Source organism: Mauremys reevesii, linkage group 3, assembly GCF_016161935.1.
Source record: "Mauremys reevesii isolate NIE-2019 linkage group 3, ASM1616193v1, whole genome shotgun sequence".
Classification (NCBI taxonomy): Eukaryota; Metazoa; Chordata; order Testudines; family Geoemydidae; genus Mauremys; species Mauremys reevesii.
Window position 1 is genome coordinate 99,146,460 of NC_052625.1, and position 16,653 is coordinate 99,163,112.

Consider the following 16,653-nt stretch of genomic DNA (forward strand, 5'->3'; position numbering starts at 1 on the left):
AAATTGTTTAAATGTATGTAATGCCTTTTTGTCTGGCAAAAAAAAATTCCCCTGGAACCTAACCCCCCATTTATATTAATTCTTATGGGGAAATTGGATTCGCTTAACATTGTTTCACTTAGTCGCATTTTTCAGGAACATGCCTACAAGGTTAAGTGAGGAGTTACTGTATCTAGGCATTTAATGACAGGTTTCAGAGTAGCAGCCGTGTTAGTCTGTATCCGCAAAAAGAACAGGAGTACTTGTGGCACCTTAGAGACTAACAAATTTATTTCAGCATGAGCTTTCGAGAGCTACAGCTCACTTCTTCAGATGCATAGAATGGATATAAATATCTCCTGTCTATGTGTTCCATTCTATGCATCCAAAGAAGTGAGCTGTAGCTCTCGAAAGCTCATGCTGAAATAAATTTGTTAGTCTCTAAGGTGCCACAAGTACTCCTGGTTTTTTTTAGGCATTTAATACTTCTGTTGCAGTATTAGCCTTCACCATAAGGTGGAAGCACATAACTGACAGTACTGTTAACTAGTTTTCAAAATTGAAAAACAGAAATATGGAAAATAAAATCCAATATGCCCTTTAAAATGTTAACCCATGAAAAATGCTTGTTTCAAATTTTTTACTAAAAAGTGTATAATTTTGTAGTGAGATTTGCTCCCTTCCTCTAAGATTTAGCACAGAACAAAATTTCATTGTTTTGATTTTGAAAAGAGGGGGCAGTAACAGAAATGCCAACAGAGCCTTAAGCAGAGAGATGCAGGACCAGCTTCAAGCACAAACACAACAATTGCCACTTGGTGCCTTGTGACCTTATCCAAGCTCTGCATCCAATAGGCATGAGGTGGGAGGAAACCATTACCTAGCTTGGTCTTCTCAGGCAGAAGGACTAGCGACGGAAGGAAAACCATGGCCTGATCCTCCCTCTTTTGCTCTGGGTCATGCACACTGTAAGACTATTCCTGGAGTTTGTCACTGGGCACTTCTGTAAATGTGATTACAGTAATGATGGGGGTAACTGATGACAATTGTATCTTGAAGTGTGCTATACTGTTATGTCTTGTTTGATTTTTAAGATGGAGATGAAAGCCCAGTTGATTGTTTTTGTATGAACAGGTGGGAAGTATACCAAGGATGACTTCAAAGAGTATGAAAAGGAACATGATAAACGTTCCAAATTAACTTTGAAGGAGAAAGTAAAGCCAAATCAAGAGTATCCTTAACAGTTGAACAATCTGTGTGGCATATTGGCCTATAATGTAGTGGACTTGCAACTAGACTTTGTGAAAACAGCTTCTGATTCTCTAAGCTTTTGTTGGGCAGATGTTTAATTGCTGCTTAACATAACCATGTGGCATCAGTTTTGGAATTACATTTTGTTTTTTAATTTGCTATTTTGTTTGAACAAGGTATAACATACTGTCAGATCAGAATGTGTTTATTTTACACCCACTTTGCATGGTTGTAAATAATTACCCTACTGCAAAGCAATGGATAGGCAGAGTATTTGGTTTCCAGAGCAGATTTCAATCAGCCTTACTCTTACCTACCTTTTAATTTTTCATTGTACATGATTTTTGTTTTGCACAAAATACTGGCTATCTCAATGTTATACCCATGGTAAAGCTTGGTTTCGCTTGTTTTGTGAGCTTTTATATTCTGAATTGACCAATGATTGGTACCAAATCTGCCCTTAATCAACTGATGTAGCACAAAGTATGACCTTGTGCTGAATGAGGAGATAGAGGAGGCTAGAGCAAGTCACCTACACTCGGGTAAAAAACACAAGAAGAAAAAGCACCGCCACTCTGACGATGAAGAGGATGACAAGACGACCAAAAAATCCAAGGTACTGAACTGCCATCTTTTCACTGACTATTTAATCCTATGCCACTTTATGGCCGTGTCTCCTCATAACTGCTAAAAAGAAAAGGGTTCGACTGGGGACCTTGCATGCGAACAACCTAAATGAATGAAGGGCTTGTTGCAGTGTAGAAGGTGGCTGGCCAAGATATTCTAAAGCTAAAGCTAGGTGTATCTAATTGACCTTCTGCAGAAATGTCCTGAAAAGGGAGCATGGGCTTCACAAACGTAGGAGTTTCAACACTGGGTCTGTTTTTTCACATTTCCCATAACAGATTTGCGAAACTTAATCATATTTCATGAGTGCAAGGTATTTTTCATGTACTTCCTGGAATTGTGCACATGAGCTTTCTTTAACGTGCAGTCAGAAAACAGCCTCTTGATGGTTTTACTCATCTTTCAGCTGACTTGGAAGTATAAATGTGAAATCTGTGTTCGTATTGTATAGATGAGTAATACTGGAGAATTTTGACTTTGTTGACACTGTGAAAACGATCAGTTGCTAACAATGATTGTCAGTAGTGGGCCCCCTCCCTGCACCTATCTGTTTTTATTCTTGGGGTAATATTGATCTTCATTTAATCAATTCTACTTGGATGACATTAAGTTGGTCGTTATATCATTCTGTTTTAACACCATGTATGAAAGAACACAACTGATTGGAAATTGCTTTAAAAAGCTCCATTGCCTGGCATGTGGCAGATTTCATATGCCTTGGTGGTATTAACCATTGAACTCAGTGCAGACAGGGCACAGGCATTTCTACCATCATGTCATCTAATCACATGGTAGTAAAAACACCTGCACTTGTCTACACTACTGTTTCCACTGTTGGCGGTAGCAGTATCATAGAATATCAGGGTTGGAAGGGACCTCAGGAGGTCATCTAGTCCAACCCCCATATAGTTCCACTGATATTTATGAATTTTCCCAGCTGCTTTTATTTAGGTAAAAGGCATTTTGTGTTCTGTTCTGTCCACTGAGGTATACCATAGCTAAAAACTAGCTTGTCATGAGCTATTCACTTCACTGAGAGGCAACCTATCATAACAGTACAATGCTGCACTACGTATTGATGTGGTATTTAGAACTGCTGACCTATATGTAAGGTGCAATTATATTGGCCACAAATAGACTATGAGAAGTGATAGTAAATGTATCCTATTTCCAGTTCATATCTATGGCATATTGGCTAAGCTGTTTGGAGACTGTAATTTGAGATGATAAATCAGCACAGTGTGACCAATTAAAAAAAAAATATAGTTCCTCTTTTGAAACAAAGTAAAGAAATGTCTAGGAAATCCATCCTGCAATGGAGAGACATTCAGAGATGTTCTATGGAGTTCAAATAGCTCTGCTTTTCTAACACTTTTTCCCATTTGTTCCTTTTTTCTTACAAAATTCAGAATTGACCCTTAAGAATCGTCCTACATTAAGGTCTCACTTCATTATAGAATTATGTATGAAAAAAAACTACCTTAAAAGAACATTACATTTGCAAAGTCAAGCACTCAAAAGTTAGGACATGCCAGAAATAAGGTTTCCTGTGCAAACTTAATTCAGCCTCCTTGTGCATGTGCACTGTGAAAGTCTTTAATTACATGATCACATACTATTCTTCCCAGTGGACCCCTACCTTATTCAATAAACAGGTAGTTATTCAATATTTCTTTTCATCCTCTACAGCCAGTGTATGGTCCCAGACCTTATTTGCGGCACACCATCCAAACCCTGCACTGAGTACAAAATTATTAATTTCTATTGGGTGCTCCTGTGGTGTTCATCACTACTATATCTGTGTCCAGCACGTGCAGCCTTAATTCTGGCATTTCCTAACTTTTGAGTGCTTGACTTTTCAACCTTAATGTTCCTTTAACAAAGTGTTTTTTAATGTAATTTCAGAATTTAAAAGTTTAGCCTGAAGTAGACACCCAGTAAGGAAATTTTGAAACTGAATGGTTAAAGTTTTAATTAACTGAAGACAAGGTCTTATAATAGTAAGCAACCTTAACTCTGGGTGGCACTATCAACTCCACCTATAATGAAGAGGAGTATTTTTGTGCTCTGAGTCGTTTCCATGATGCTAAGATGTTTTTCTGCTCTCTGGTGGTGGTCTTTATTTATTTTTTTTTCCCTTCAGTGTGTTTTGATTCATCCTTTTTTCATATTCTTGTTTTCTGACTCTTCAGTCTACTTCAGGTTTAAAAAATATTTTTGACTCTTCTATTGTGTATCTTGCTTCCAGAGGGTGGGGATGTAAGGGTATTGTGGTTTTCTTTCAGTAAGTAGCAGGATGTGAGTCTTGATCAGGTGGGTTCACTGGCAGAGAAGGGATCTGAATAGGAGCTGGCAGGGTGCTCTCAATAATACTTGTACTTTTGTTTGGGACCTTTATTTTCATTTATGACTTCCTTCCCTTTCCAGTTTTCTCTGCTGTCAGTGTAGATTTTCTTGATATATATATGTTTTCCTTATCAGAGTCTGTGGGAGGAGTGTAGTGTTTGTCCAGGGGACTTTTGTTGAATATTTAAGACCTTACTGATTTTCTCATGTGTTATAATTTCTCATGGTTTATGAGCATAGTGAGCCATGTGTTGATTTTTATGGCTGATGGCAAGTGTTTGATTAGTGAGTCAGCTACTCTTTCTGTTGGACTTTGTTCTGTTATATAGCTGTAATAGTTTTAATAAAAATATTGACAGTTAAGTTTGATCTTAAATTGTCAATTGGAAAAGGCAATCTCATTTGTTTGCTGTTCTGTTGGTATAAATGCCTGTTCGATCTCTGCGTGGTGAGATGAGTTTGCCTATTGGCAGCAAATTTGTGTTGTTTCTCTGGTGGTGATATCACGCATGATAAATAGCAATTTGCATGATCCTTCAGTTGCTCCACCTGTCCTTTGCCAAGTAATACCCCTAAGGCTAGACTTCTTCTAAGGGCATGTCTACACTACGAAATTACTCCGATTTTACAGAAGTCGATTTTTGGGAACAGGTTGTATAAAGTCGAGTGCATGCGTCTGCACTAAGCACATTAATTTGGCGGTGTGCGTCCATAGTACTGTGGCAAGTGTCGACATTCTGAGCATTGCACCGTGGTAGCTATCCCACAGTTCCGCAGTCCCCACTGCCCATTGGAATTCTGGGTTGAGCTCCCAGTGCCTGATGGGGTCAAAAATTTGTCACGGGTGGTTATGGGTAAATGTTGTCAGTCAACCCTCCCTCCATGAAAGCAACGGCAGACAATCATTTCGCGCCCTTTTCCCTGGATTGCCCGAGCAGACGCCATAACACGGCAAGCATGGAGCTCATTCAGCTCACCGCAGCAGTTAGGAGCATTGTAAACTCCTCGCGCATTATTGTGCAGTTTATGCAGAACCAGAAGCTGAAAAACCAGGCAAGGAGCCGATGGCAGCGCGGTAACGAGAGTCATGAGGACATGGACACAGACATCTTTCAAAGTGTGGGCCCCGGCAGTGTGGACATCATGGTGTTAATGGGGCAGGTTCATGTCGTGGAACGCCTATTCTGGGCCCGGGAAACATGCACAGACTGGTGGGATCGCATAGTGTTGCAGGTCTGGGATGATTCCCAGTGGCTCTGAAACTTTTGCATGCGTAAGGGCACTTTCATGAAACTTTGTGACTTGCTTCCCCTTGCCCTGAACCGCAAGAATACCAAGATGAGAGCAGCCCTCACAGTTAAGAAGCGAGTGGTGATAACCCTCTGGAAGCTTGCAACGCCAGACAGCTACCGGTCAGTCGGGAATCAATTTGGAGTGGGCAAATCTACTGTGGGGGTTGCTGTCATGCAAGTAGCCAACGCAATCATTGAGCTGCTGCTATCAAAGGTAGTGACTCTTTAGTAGTGCAGGTCATAGTAGATGACTTTGCTGCAATGGGATTCCCTAACTGTGATGGGGCGATAGACGGAACCCATATCCCTATCTTGGGACCAGACCACCAAGGCAGCCAGTACATAAACCGCAAGGGGTACTTTTCAGTGGTGCTGCACGTTTCACCAACATCAATGTGGGATGGCCGGGAAAGGTTCATGACGCTTGCGTCTTCAGGAACTCTGGTCTGTTTAAACGGCTGCAGGAAGGGATTTACTTCCCAGGCCAGAAAGTAACTGTTGGGGATGTTGAAATGCCTATAGTTATCCTTGGGGACCCAGCCTACCCCTTAATGCCCTGGCACATGAAGCCGTACACAGGAACGCCTGATGTGTTGGAGCTTGTAGGTAAGTGCCTCAGGCAGCTCAGTTCTAATGCCAAATGGCATTTTGAATAATGTTACGAGCTTTTGAAGAGCAGTTGTTCTCTGATGACTTGTAGTGTCTGAAATTTCTCTGGTTTAACTAAGTAACATTATATAGAGCTTTGCATAGTCAGTGTTGTGCTGACACAAAATAGAGATGGGCCTGAACCAAAAGCCTGGATCCAGACACCCTCATTGTCAGAATAATCCAAATCTAAACCCAGATCTGAATTTTGCAAATAACTCCAATTGTGATAACAGGCCAAGCAAAAGCTTCAGAGCTGAACCCCTGAACATTATTATTACCACTATCTGCTATTCTTCTTTCAGCTAATGCAGTCCAAAGATAGAAGGCCTTCGAGCAGTGTTGGTCATTTACTAGCCCACAGACCAAAGGCCTTCCGTTTGACGGGCTGGGTGTCAGCTGTTCTGTCCTGCCCCATGCAGGGGGACCTGCTACCTGGCTCCTGCTGGTCCTGGCTGCAGTGTCCCCATGCTGACCCACCTTTGAATATCGTCCCTCCCCTGCCCCCGGGCCGCCCTGTGCCAGTTCAGAGTATGCGTTGCATCTGGGGAGGGAAAGGCCTGCTTGGTAGGGGCTGCAGCTGTGTGGAGATTTGGACATTGCCTCATGGGCAGCTCCCCTGCCAGGCAAGCCCCTTTCGCTCATGACTGCAATGCGTCCTCCGAGCCGACATGTGCTGGCCTGGGCATGGAGGGATGCAAAGAAGTTGAAACTGGGACCAGGAGCAGAGTACAGGGGCTAGAGCAGCTGGGAGCCCAGGCCACAGCCAGAGCTGAGTAGCAGGACCATCCTTGGTCAGAGCTGGTAGGAGCTTGGGGTGGAGCTAGAGCTGAGTAGCAGGGCTGTCCTTGGCTAGATGGGGAGCCAGGTAGCAGGAGTCCCCTTACAGCAGAGTCCTGAGCTGGATGTAGACAAGGGGAGGTGGGGATAGACAGGCTCTAGGGAAGTTGCCCCCTCTTCCCCTGGGCTTCTCCCAGCTCCCCCGGCACATGCAGTCATAAGGAGGCTCTTTTCTTCTGCAGCTACTCCCCCTTCCTCTCGCCACCATTGGACGGAAAATCCTGATTACCCGAATGAGCATGGGGGCAGGTTCGGCTCTAGACATTTTGCTGCCCCAAGCATGGAGGGTCCGCCGAAGCCGTGGGACCAGCAGACCCTCCGCAGGCAAGCCGCCAAAGGCACCCTGCCTACCGCCCTAGCAGCAACCGGCAGAGTGCCCCCTGCAGCTTGCTGCCCCAGGCACACGCTTGGAGCGCTGGTGCCTGGAGCCGCCCCTGCATGGGGGACACATTGCTTATTCAGATAATCATGATGGATGTTTGAAATTCAGATAAACAGACCTCACCTGTACATGGAATAACAGTAAGCAGAAGGCAAATAAACTGAAGTGCATCCCAAAGCATGCCCCTGATTTGGACTAGAAGTCTGCATGCTATTCAAAAATCAGCCAACATGCCATCTTTGGCGCACATCCATAGGTAGCCAATCCCTGCCAGGTGGGTGAAGAATTGACATGCTTTCACTAGAGTGCAAACAACCGCAGAACCTTTCCTCCCCCCGCCTGATTTGGACATTTTCTTTTCTGACCCCCCAGAAAATGTAATTGAATACCATTGCCTTAGAGGTAGCACTTCTTGGTGTTGCTGAAGTTTATTTTGCCACGTGTTTATTTCACATTAAATGCTTCACATTATGCATTTGAATTGCTTAGAAGCAGTACAATCTTTAGAAAGCCGAAGAGCTGGTCTTACCTACTTTCTTGTTCTGTTTTATACCCTTTAATATTTTTCCCCCTTCACCTATAACTGCATGTCACCAAACTTCCTTGACAGGACTCTGACCGGCGATATGAAGAAGAATGCTGTAGAGAGAAAAGAAAGAGTGAAAAGAGAGACAGACATCAAAGTCGCAGTCGCAGCCAGTCTCGGGACAGAGACAGCCACTACAGTTCCAGCAAATCTAAAGAGAAATACAGAGGAGAGCTTTGGGAAAGAGAGCGTGATAAAAAGAGGGAGAGAAGCAGAAGTCCTAAGAAATCCAAAGATAAGGAGCGGTCCAGATACAGATGATGGAAATACCCTTCTCTTTCTATATTTATATAATGCATTGGAAACAACTATGCAGGTACCAGAGCAAAGCTGTGTTTGCCAATGCTTCTTGGTCTTTCAGTCCCAGGAATGCCCAGTGTACATGTGTAACCTTTGATAGCGTAGAATACTGCTTGATTCTGGGTGACTGTCTCAATAAAGGATTTTGTATTTTATGTATATTTCTTTGCTATTTCACTACAGGGCTAAAAGCTGCAGTGTAGAGGTTTGGGCTTGGTCTGGAGCCCAGGCTCTGACACCCTCCCCCCCCCCAGCCCACACCCAAATGTCTACACTGCAAGTTTTAGTCCTGCACTCTGAGCCAATTGACCCAAACTCTGAGATTCAGTGCAGTGGTTTTTTTGTTGGAGTGTAGACACCCAGAGCTAGGAACAGTGATCAGTCATGGTGCAATTCAGCACATGGTATTCAACTGTTGGATTGTATTACAACAGACTGTCTAGAGTGGGACTGATTGGGACAGTATGGTTTTCTCATAGCCCTAAGAAATACAAGGGAGTTGGGTTTTGTCTGTCACTTCCTACTTTGCTGTAAGAAAATCCATTCCTTGAAAAAGGTTCTCTTGTCTGGAAGACAGAAATGGCTGCTTTTCTTCACCATGTGTCAAGTAAACACTTAAAACTATTAACACATCTAATTCTTCTTAATGCTTGCTGTGTCTGAAGTTAATGCTGTTGAAGAGAGATGGTTTGATGATCTTGGATACTCTTTATCCATAGCACAGATTAGTGTCAGTGCAAACTTTCATGCTGCCTTTCCAGTGTGAACAATACAGAGGGAACAGAATTATTACTGGAGTGCAGGGGATTGGACTAAATGACCAAATTGAGGTCCATTCCAGTCTTACACTTCTATGATTTAAATATAGATGTAGATACCTAAATTTAGGAGATGCCAAATGGGGCTGAGAAATTCTGGCATACCTACCTCAATTCCCAGCATGGCTCACTATGTGATGGCTGCTATTCTGGAAAATATCCAAAATCTTCCTGCTACAAGAATGAAGTTCTAAGCACTATGAGATAGATGGAATCCACTGCTATGATCATGATCATGTTGTCTGGTGCTTTCAGAAGTAATGTTACTGTGTAGATGAACTGACCTCTGTTGCAAGATCAGCTGAGACAACCAACCATTTCACACCATCGCTGTCCTCGCTGTGGTTTTGTGGCTTAGTATAGAGAGGAGATTCTTTTAGTAAGAGGCCATAATCATGCCCTGTATATCTAGCTTCACAGCTTCCTAAGAAAGTTGACTCATTCTACTCATGTTGAGTTCATACTTCCCTACTGTTGTTTCATTTTTGTCAGAGCTATGGTAGCTTCAACCTCAGGATTAATGTTGACACTTGATTAGCATGGTATTTAAATTATCCATTTCCCTGGTAATGTTGATTGTAAAACCAAAAACCTCAGAGCAGAAACCTCCGCTTCTTTACCTTCACTTAGCTGTGGCTGTGACGTCTTTTCAGGGGAGTTTTTCAGACACTCCGGGGCATCAGTGCAGTTTTCTGAGCTCAAGATTTGGAGTTGTTTCTTCTTTCCTTATAGAATTCCCTTTTCCTTAAATAGCTTTAAAATACTTGAGTGTGCGCTACAGTATCTTCCATGGTGGGAGGGGGAGAGGGAGTTATGGATCTAAGTTTCAGTGGGGTTTCAAGTCTTCTGCTCTTGTCTGCGTGCAACTTTGTAGACACCTTTCTACATACTCATGCCACCATTTAACAGCTGCGCACACAGGTGAGAGAATGTTTATGTTCAGACCCCTCATCACCTGCCAATGCTGGTGTTAATGCACTAAAAATGTTTGCAGGAGGCCAGTGTCTCAAAGGCCTAAGGTTACACACTTTTGACATATTGGTGGGGAATGCCCCCAAAATGTGCATGTGCTTTAATTGAGTGACCAGCTGATCTTAGAGTGAGGAAAGATAAGAGACACAACAATATCATCTCCCCAGGGCTTGCTGCTCTGTCTGTCAGGTCTAAAATTAGTCTCTAATCCTGCAGTTGAGAGCATACTGTCAAGTGTAAAATCAGAGCTGGAGACTGTAAGCTCTTTGGGGCAGGGAGCTAGTTCTGGAAAGCGCCTAATACCCTGATGGCTAAAAACAATCTGAAAAATGTTAAATGACAGTAACTCACTCAAATGCTTGTATATAATATATTGTCTGAACACCTTTGCTCTAGCTACTGTCAGATTTTTTTTTTGTTTGAAGTGATGGTCTTAATGTAATGCATTGTGCCTGCATAAAAAAGCAACCATGAATTTTGTAGGTGTTATGACAAATCTTTAAAGCTGAAGGATGTTTTCAGGAGCGCTTAAGAAATCTCGGGTTGACTAGCAATAAACTTTTCAACTTGAAGCTTGTTTGGGACTTTTTGGTTGAAAGTAAGGTGCTTAAGTTAGTATGATAGAAAACTCTGTGGAATAAGAACAACTCTGCTATAAAAATAGGAATAAAAGCGTTCTGATAGCTCATTAAAGCACTGGTGCAACAACAGTTTAAAAAAAATTCTGGTCATGTTCTGATAGATCTTGCAATGGGATCATAACATTTTCCAAGAAGTCTAAGAATTTTCTGCTTCTGGAAGGGGGTTAGGCAATGTGCATCCTGATGGCATCAAAAGAAGACCTTTTTAAAACCTCCTACACCCGTGTAGTGTAGCTGCTGGCAATGGCCTGGGCCTGGGCCTGAAATAGCTACATTCCGGTCATATGAGTTTAGTAGCTTTCTCTCATTCATGTTTGTAGTTTTGCTGGGTGCAGGCAGGGCTGGCTCCAGGCACCAGCTTCCCAAGCAGGTGTTGGGGCGGCAATCTGCAAGGGGCGTCAGTCCCTATGTTTTTGCCCCCAAACAGCGTGTGAATTGCCACCGCGGAGGGCGGGAGCCGTCCGTGTGCCGTTAGGGCGGCTCACGCGTTTCCACGGCGGCAGCTTCTATGTCCAGCTGTTTGCGGCGGTGCAGCTTCTGTCTTCAGTCGCCACGGAAACGTGCGAGCTGCCCTAAGGGCACATGGACTGCCCCCACCTTCCGCAGTGGCAATTTGGTGCGCTGCTTGGGGTGGCAAAAACAGTAGAGCAGGCCCTAGGTGCAGGCCAAATTATATCCCGTCAGCCTAGGGGAGGGCTCTCCTCTCTGTTCTGACTAATCACCACATTCTATAGCCTTTTATGTCCCCCTTGGTTGACTAAATACAGCACTTTGTTTGTTTGTTTGTTTGGAGGTAGGCTGCCTCTCTCCCAATGGTGTGGGTGCCACTGCTCCATAAATTGGTTGAAAGAGCTAAGTGTGCCTGTCATGCAATCCCTCAGACTGCACCAGATTTAGGGCAAAGTATTCTCTTTTGAAACGGGTGGCATGGGCCAGCACATGGTTTCTTGTAGCTGTAACACTGATTGCTAATCCAAAGGGGATATGTGATGGAATACTATTTTGCTGTCACCAGTGGAGGAAGGTGACTGTCATTTTGCAATTTAAGAAACCAAACAATTTTACCTAGTGATAGTATTGCCAGTGGAAGTTCCACAGTCACTTCAGCAGGTGGCCTGAATCAATGTGTGTCTAGCCAAACTCCATCTTGCTTTCAGAAGTATCTTAGATTTGCTATAAACTGACACATGGCACCCAGAGCCTATCCAAAGCCCAGAGATATTCCCATTGACTTCAGTGGGCTTTGAGGTCAGGCCCTAACGTTACATCCTGCCATTTAGAATCTCTTTGCTCAGAACCCACAGTCTCAGCCAGTATTGTATATACTTATGATTGAACACCCTGCCTTGGTAATGCACTTACAAATGAGAAGGTAAAGCCAAGACATTTTAATTCAAGTCCCAGGATGAAATCCCATCCCCATATGAGTTGATGGTAATTTTACCATTGACTTCAGTGGGGCCTGCATTTCACCTGAGGAATCTACACCGAGAATGTACACAGTCCTTTAAGACCATAGGTGCAATTGAGGAAGTTGCATAAAAATCTGTCAGCTACCCAATAGCAGTGTCACACATGAGATACTTTGGGTTCAGGTTGGTAAAACATTCTTCTGGGGGAAGATATTGGCTGTTTCACAACGCAGTAAATTCCAAAAACCATCAGCCTCAACAGGGGAATGTCTACTAGTCCTTGTCTCTAAAAGAAGATACCAGGAAAGAATTTTTGGTCAAAGAAATGCAATGCTTTAGCTAAATAAGCTAAGGTTTATTGTTACTTCTGCGGTATTGGGGATGGAACGGGCAATAGCAACACTATGAGCTAATATCACAGTCTTTGCTGTACTGTTACAATGAATGAGAAAACAGCCTGATGCCATCATGAGTGATATCTAATGGCACAGTCTGATTTTTAATTAGTTACACTTCTAAGCCGTGAGCTTGTCATGGGAAAATAGCTGGTGTTTTAAAAGTTTAGAATTGCAAAAACAGGGGGAGGAAAAATCCCTTTCCTCTGTTGCACTGTGAGGTATAAAGCACAAATGTGCTGCAGCTATGTATAGTCAGAAACAGTTTTCAGAAAAAACAACCCAGGCACTGTTTCACTATTACTTTACCACAAAGAGTTGTTATTCTTTTTATAAAAAAAAAAAAAAAAAGAAAAATCTGCAGTCGCCATATACTGGAATGAGTTTCATGGGTTTTACAGTAACAGAAAGGCAAGGCAATTGTTGAATTCATTTTATGGTTGTGCCAAAAGATTCCTATCAGGCTTGGGCCCTGTTGTGCTAGGTGCTGTACATACAAAGAGGAGATAGACCCACAAGCTCATTTAAGACTAGCTGTATAGCACCTGTGTGTAATGAACAACTAGGAGGGAAAGGAGCATGCAGCCTAACAGTTTAGGACCACATGGCTGTGTGCATAACATGGTGGGCCTGAGTCAGTTCAAGTTAAAGTTTTATCAATAAAATATCCACACTGGCCATAAAATACAGGCTAGGGGTGAGACCTTATTGTGTGACAATGCCATAGCAGGCTTCTTTCTTGATTGTTTTACACTCACTCACTCTGCAGTGGCCAGGGCCCAGGCTCCCATGGGAACCAGCTGCAGCAACTGCAATACTCCAGAGATTCACTCCATCTGTATTGTTGGGATCCCCATAGCTACCAACCATCCCTGCAGATATCTTCCCCTAGGCTAAGTCCCTGCCAGTGAAGTTTCAGGCACAGTGGTTGGGTTATAGCAGTGTTCGGAGTGAGATGAAAGAATTCCATATTGATAGTGGGAAGGCAGCTCCTACCATAGCTCTGGAGAGAGTAGTGTGTCCACATAAATGTGTGAGTTCAGGAATCCTTCAGTAAAGAGCTCTGGGTTTAGCTGTGATGGCCTAGTGAATTGCCTTTTTTGTTAACTATCTTATTGTAGTCCTGCTGAGCAGCTCCTCTACTCCACTGACCCACCTGGATAAGGGCTTTGCAGGATGTGAGTCATTAGGAACTGAAACAAAATGGGGAATTTGGGAGACAGTGAGGTGGTCAAATCATTCTTTACTTTCTTCCCTCCCCCCATGTCAGGCGGATAAAACACACTACCTGGTAAACATCCACTTTGAGAATTTAGATGAACTTACTTTTCTCGCTAGCTAAGTGCAGTTGGGTTCTCCCCGTGTGACAAATGGCTAAACTTTGCATGGATGACTCATTCAAACCTTTAGTTTCCGCCTCTTCTTTTGCAAAACAAATGAACGTCTAAGGACTTGTAGTTAAATGATATTAGCCAACTAACTGAGGAAGTAAAAATCATATGAAAGGGGCGTAGCCTGCTTGGTGCACTTGTTTGTGTTCAGTTGACATCAGAGTTATAACAAGCCTCTAAACACAGGGCTGACTTCCTTGTGGGGAACAGCATTGCTCAGACTCCAGCCTGGTGCTTTAGCCGTGGGACAAGGCAGCTGGTGACTCAAAGCATAGTATCGGACAAGTCACAGAGCTCTCTGTGAGTACGACTCTTCGCTTTTATTCATTTCAGCCAACGCAGGAGGGCAGAGGGTGGTAGAAGAGAAAGTTGAGTTTTCACCCACACAATCCTTCAGCACAACCAAATGGTTTAGCCTGATGCCAAACATTTTGTGAGGCTGTTTCTTTTGTGATCAGTATTTTTATCTTCTTAGACTAGTTCTTAACATTTCCTGCAGAGAAAATTTCCACAAGTAAGAGTCAAATTAGTGGTAGCTGGTACATTTCAAGAGCTGTACAGCTACTTTTTCAGCAGCAGCCAGCACAGGTTGGGGCTGGAGAGGGCGGCTAAGGTGGCATAAAGCTGTCCACACACTCCTGGCACTGCAGCATGCAGGGTACAGGAGACTGACTGATGCTCTGGCTTAATGCCAGCTACTAACAACCCTCAGGCTCCAAAACCTTTTATTTATGAGTGAGTTAATACCTTTTATTGGACTAACCTCTGGGCGTGAGACAAGCTTTCAAGCTACACAGAGCCCCATTCACACATCTGGCACAAGTATCCATCTGTGAGGGTCTCTTTGCAGGATCAGGGGCTTAGAAGAGAAGTGACTGTGGGACAGAGCCTTGGCTGGTGTAAATTGTGGTAGCTCATTGGCTTCAGGGGAACTACCCTGGTTACATGAGCTGAGGGTTGGGCCCATTGTCTGTTTTAAGTCTCTACCCATTGACTATACCCAGTTGCCCCACAGCTCATACCTTGTTAGTCAGCTAGTGGAGATATTGCAGAAGAAGTGAGTCTGCAGGGGAGCACGAAGGAGAAGCCAGTGGCCTTGCAGATCAGTTCAGAGAGGACATTCAGTGGGAGTTACCTTGGAAATGTATTTTTAATAATTTCACCATTAATGTGCCCCTTATCCATCCAATTCTGCTTCTGCTACTCATTTAAAAGCGGGGAGGGAGGAGACACACACAATCTATTCAATAAGGCAATTTGCATGCTCTGCTTTCCCACACCAAAGTGTACTCCTCTGGGTCAGCTGGGGCTTGAAACCAGGAACTTGGGATCTAAAAGCCTAAATCTCTCCGCTCATGCCTGAGCTAAAAGACCCTGGTTGCACAGCTCACAGGAGCTAGCAGACTCCAAACCTCTGTACGTGGCTGGGCCACTAGGCGGAGCCCAGAGGCACAGTGCATACGTGTGTGTGTGTGTGTGTGTGTGTGTGTTACAGATGTTGTCTTAGCCCAAGTTCCAGAGAGCCACAGCAGCTCCAATCCCCACTCAGGCCACAAAGCCTGGCTGGAGTGGCTGCTGTGGGGATTGAGCCCGGTACCCGTGGATCTAAAAGCAAGAGTCTCCACGGCCTGGGATAAGGAGCCTGGCTCCTTAATGCAAAGCCTGCAGCAAACTCATGAGGCTGTATCTGGGACTAGCCGCTGGTGAGGACAGAGCAGTACTGAGGGTGGGGTACACACACATGCTCCCCAAGGGGTACTACTCTTCTATAATTATTTATAGTATCATTGCGCCTAGGAGCAGTAGGCATGGACGGGACCCCACTGTGCTAGGTGCTGTACAAACACAGAACAAAATAGTTAGCCCCTGCCACAAACAGTTTACAATATGAGGCTAAGATGAGAGACAACAGTAGGATACATACAGCTGGGGCACACAAGAAATCAATGACACTGGACTGATCAGCATCAGAGCCAGAGGTCTCAGCACACCAGCATTGGTTACTCTTTTCTCTCCATTCCCTACCCAGTTTGGCCTTTTGTCTTTGTTCATTGTGCTATCTAATGACCATATTTTAAACTGCAAACTTGTCAGGGAAGGTAACTTGGCTTTTGAAAAGTCTGAAAAGCCCAATCCTGAGAGACAAAGATGGTATTACAGGTGAACTCTGATTCATTGAAGCTCTGAGTTAACTACCATCCACTTTTGCCCCCAGGAGGTTCTCTGGAAGGAAACTTCAGCCTTCACACCCGCAGAGCTGAGGTTGGGTTAAAATGCCAGCAGCCAATCTAAACTAGTGCTTCCATCATGCAGTGCCAGCGAGCTTTCAGCAAAATGCCAGGGCAAGACCCAGTACAACATTCCTAGCGAAGGCCCGAGAAAGTTATGTTCCCCTAGCTTACACTCAGGCATTTTCACTTCTGAGTCTGGCCCTCTCTCCACAGCCTCTCAACAATTAATTCAATTAAAACTGCTCAAATAAGTTTAGGCTCAAGGTGCTACACCTACACCTTTGTAAGGGTAAACTCTTTTTGTTCAAGTAAAAAAACCTCCCTGACAGAGAAGCTAGTACTAAAAAAACAACAGGATAAGTTATGCATCAGTGGAACATCTGAGTGATTTCACCTGAACAGTTTCACAAGATCAGAATTTTTCATGAGGGCTAACATGCTTTCAAATTTCCAAGTAATGCTGCAAATAATACATTCCCTCATTGCCACTAAGTGAAGTTTGCCATATTTGTTGAGTTGCTATGACATCTGCGATCACTCCA

The 16,653-nt window shown here is 43.7% G+C and overlaps 1 protein-coding gene across 2 annotated transcripts in view; it reads left to right on the forward strand.

Moving 5' to 3' along the window:
- The window catches only part of PPIL4 (peptidylprolyl isomerase like 4), a 30,824-nt gene that overhangs the window by 13,680 nt on the left and 491 nt on the right, over positions 1–16,653 (forward strand). Inside the window, exons 11-13 of one of the 2 annotated variants that reach the window (XM_039529410.1) lie at positions 1,114–1,210; positions 1,708–1,846; positions 7,976–8,406. In XM_039529410.1, the coding sequence (XP_039385344.1) occupies positions 1,114–1,210; positions 1,708–1,846; positions 7,976–8,212 (473 nt within the window). In that variant the 3' untranslated portion in view covers positions 8,213–8,406. Of the gene's footprint in view, positions 1–1,113; positions 1,211–1,707; positions 1,847–7,975; positions 8,407–16,653 lie in introns of those variants that run through there. The other variant, XM_039529412.1, reaches the window with a different exon arrangement.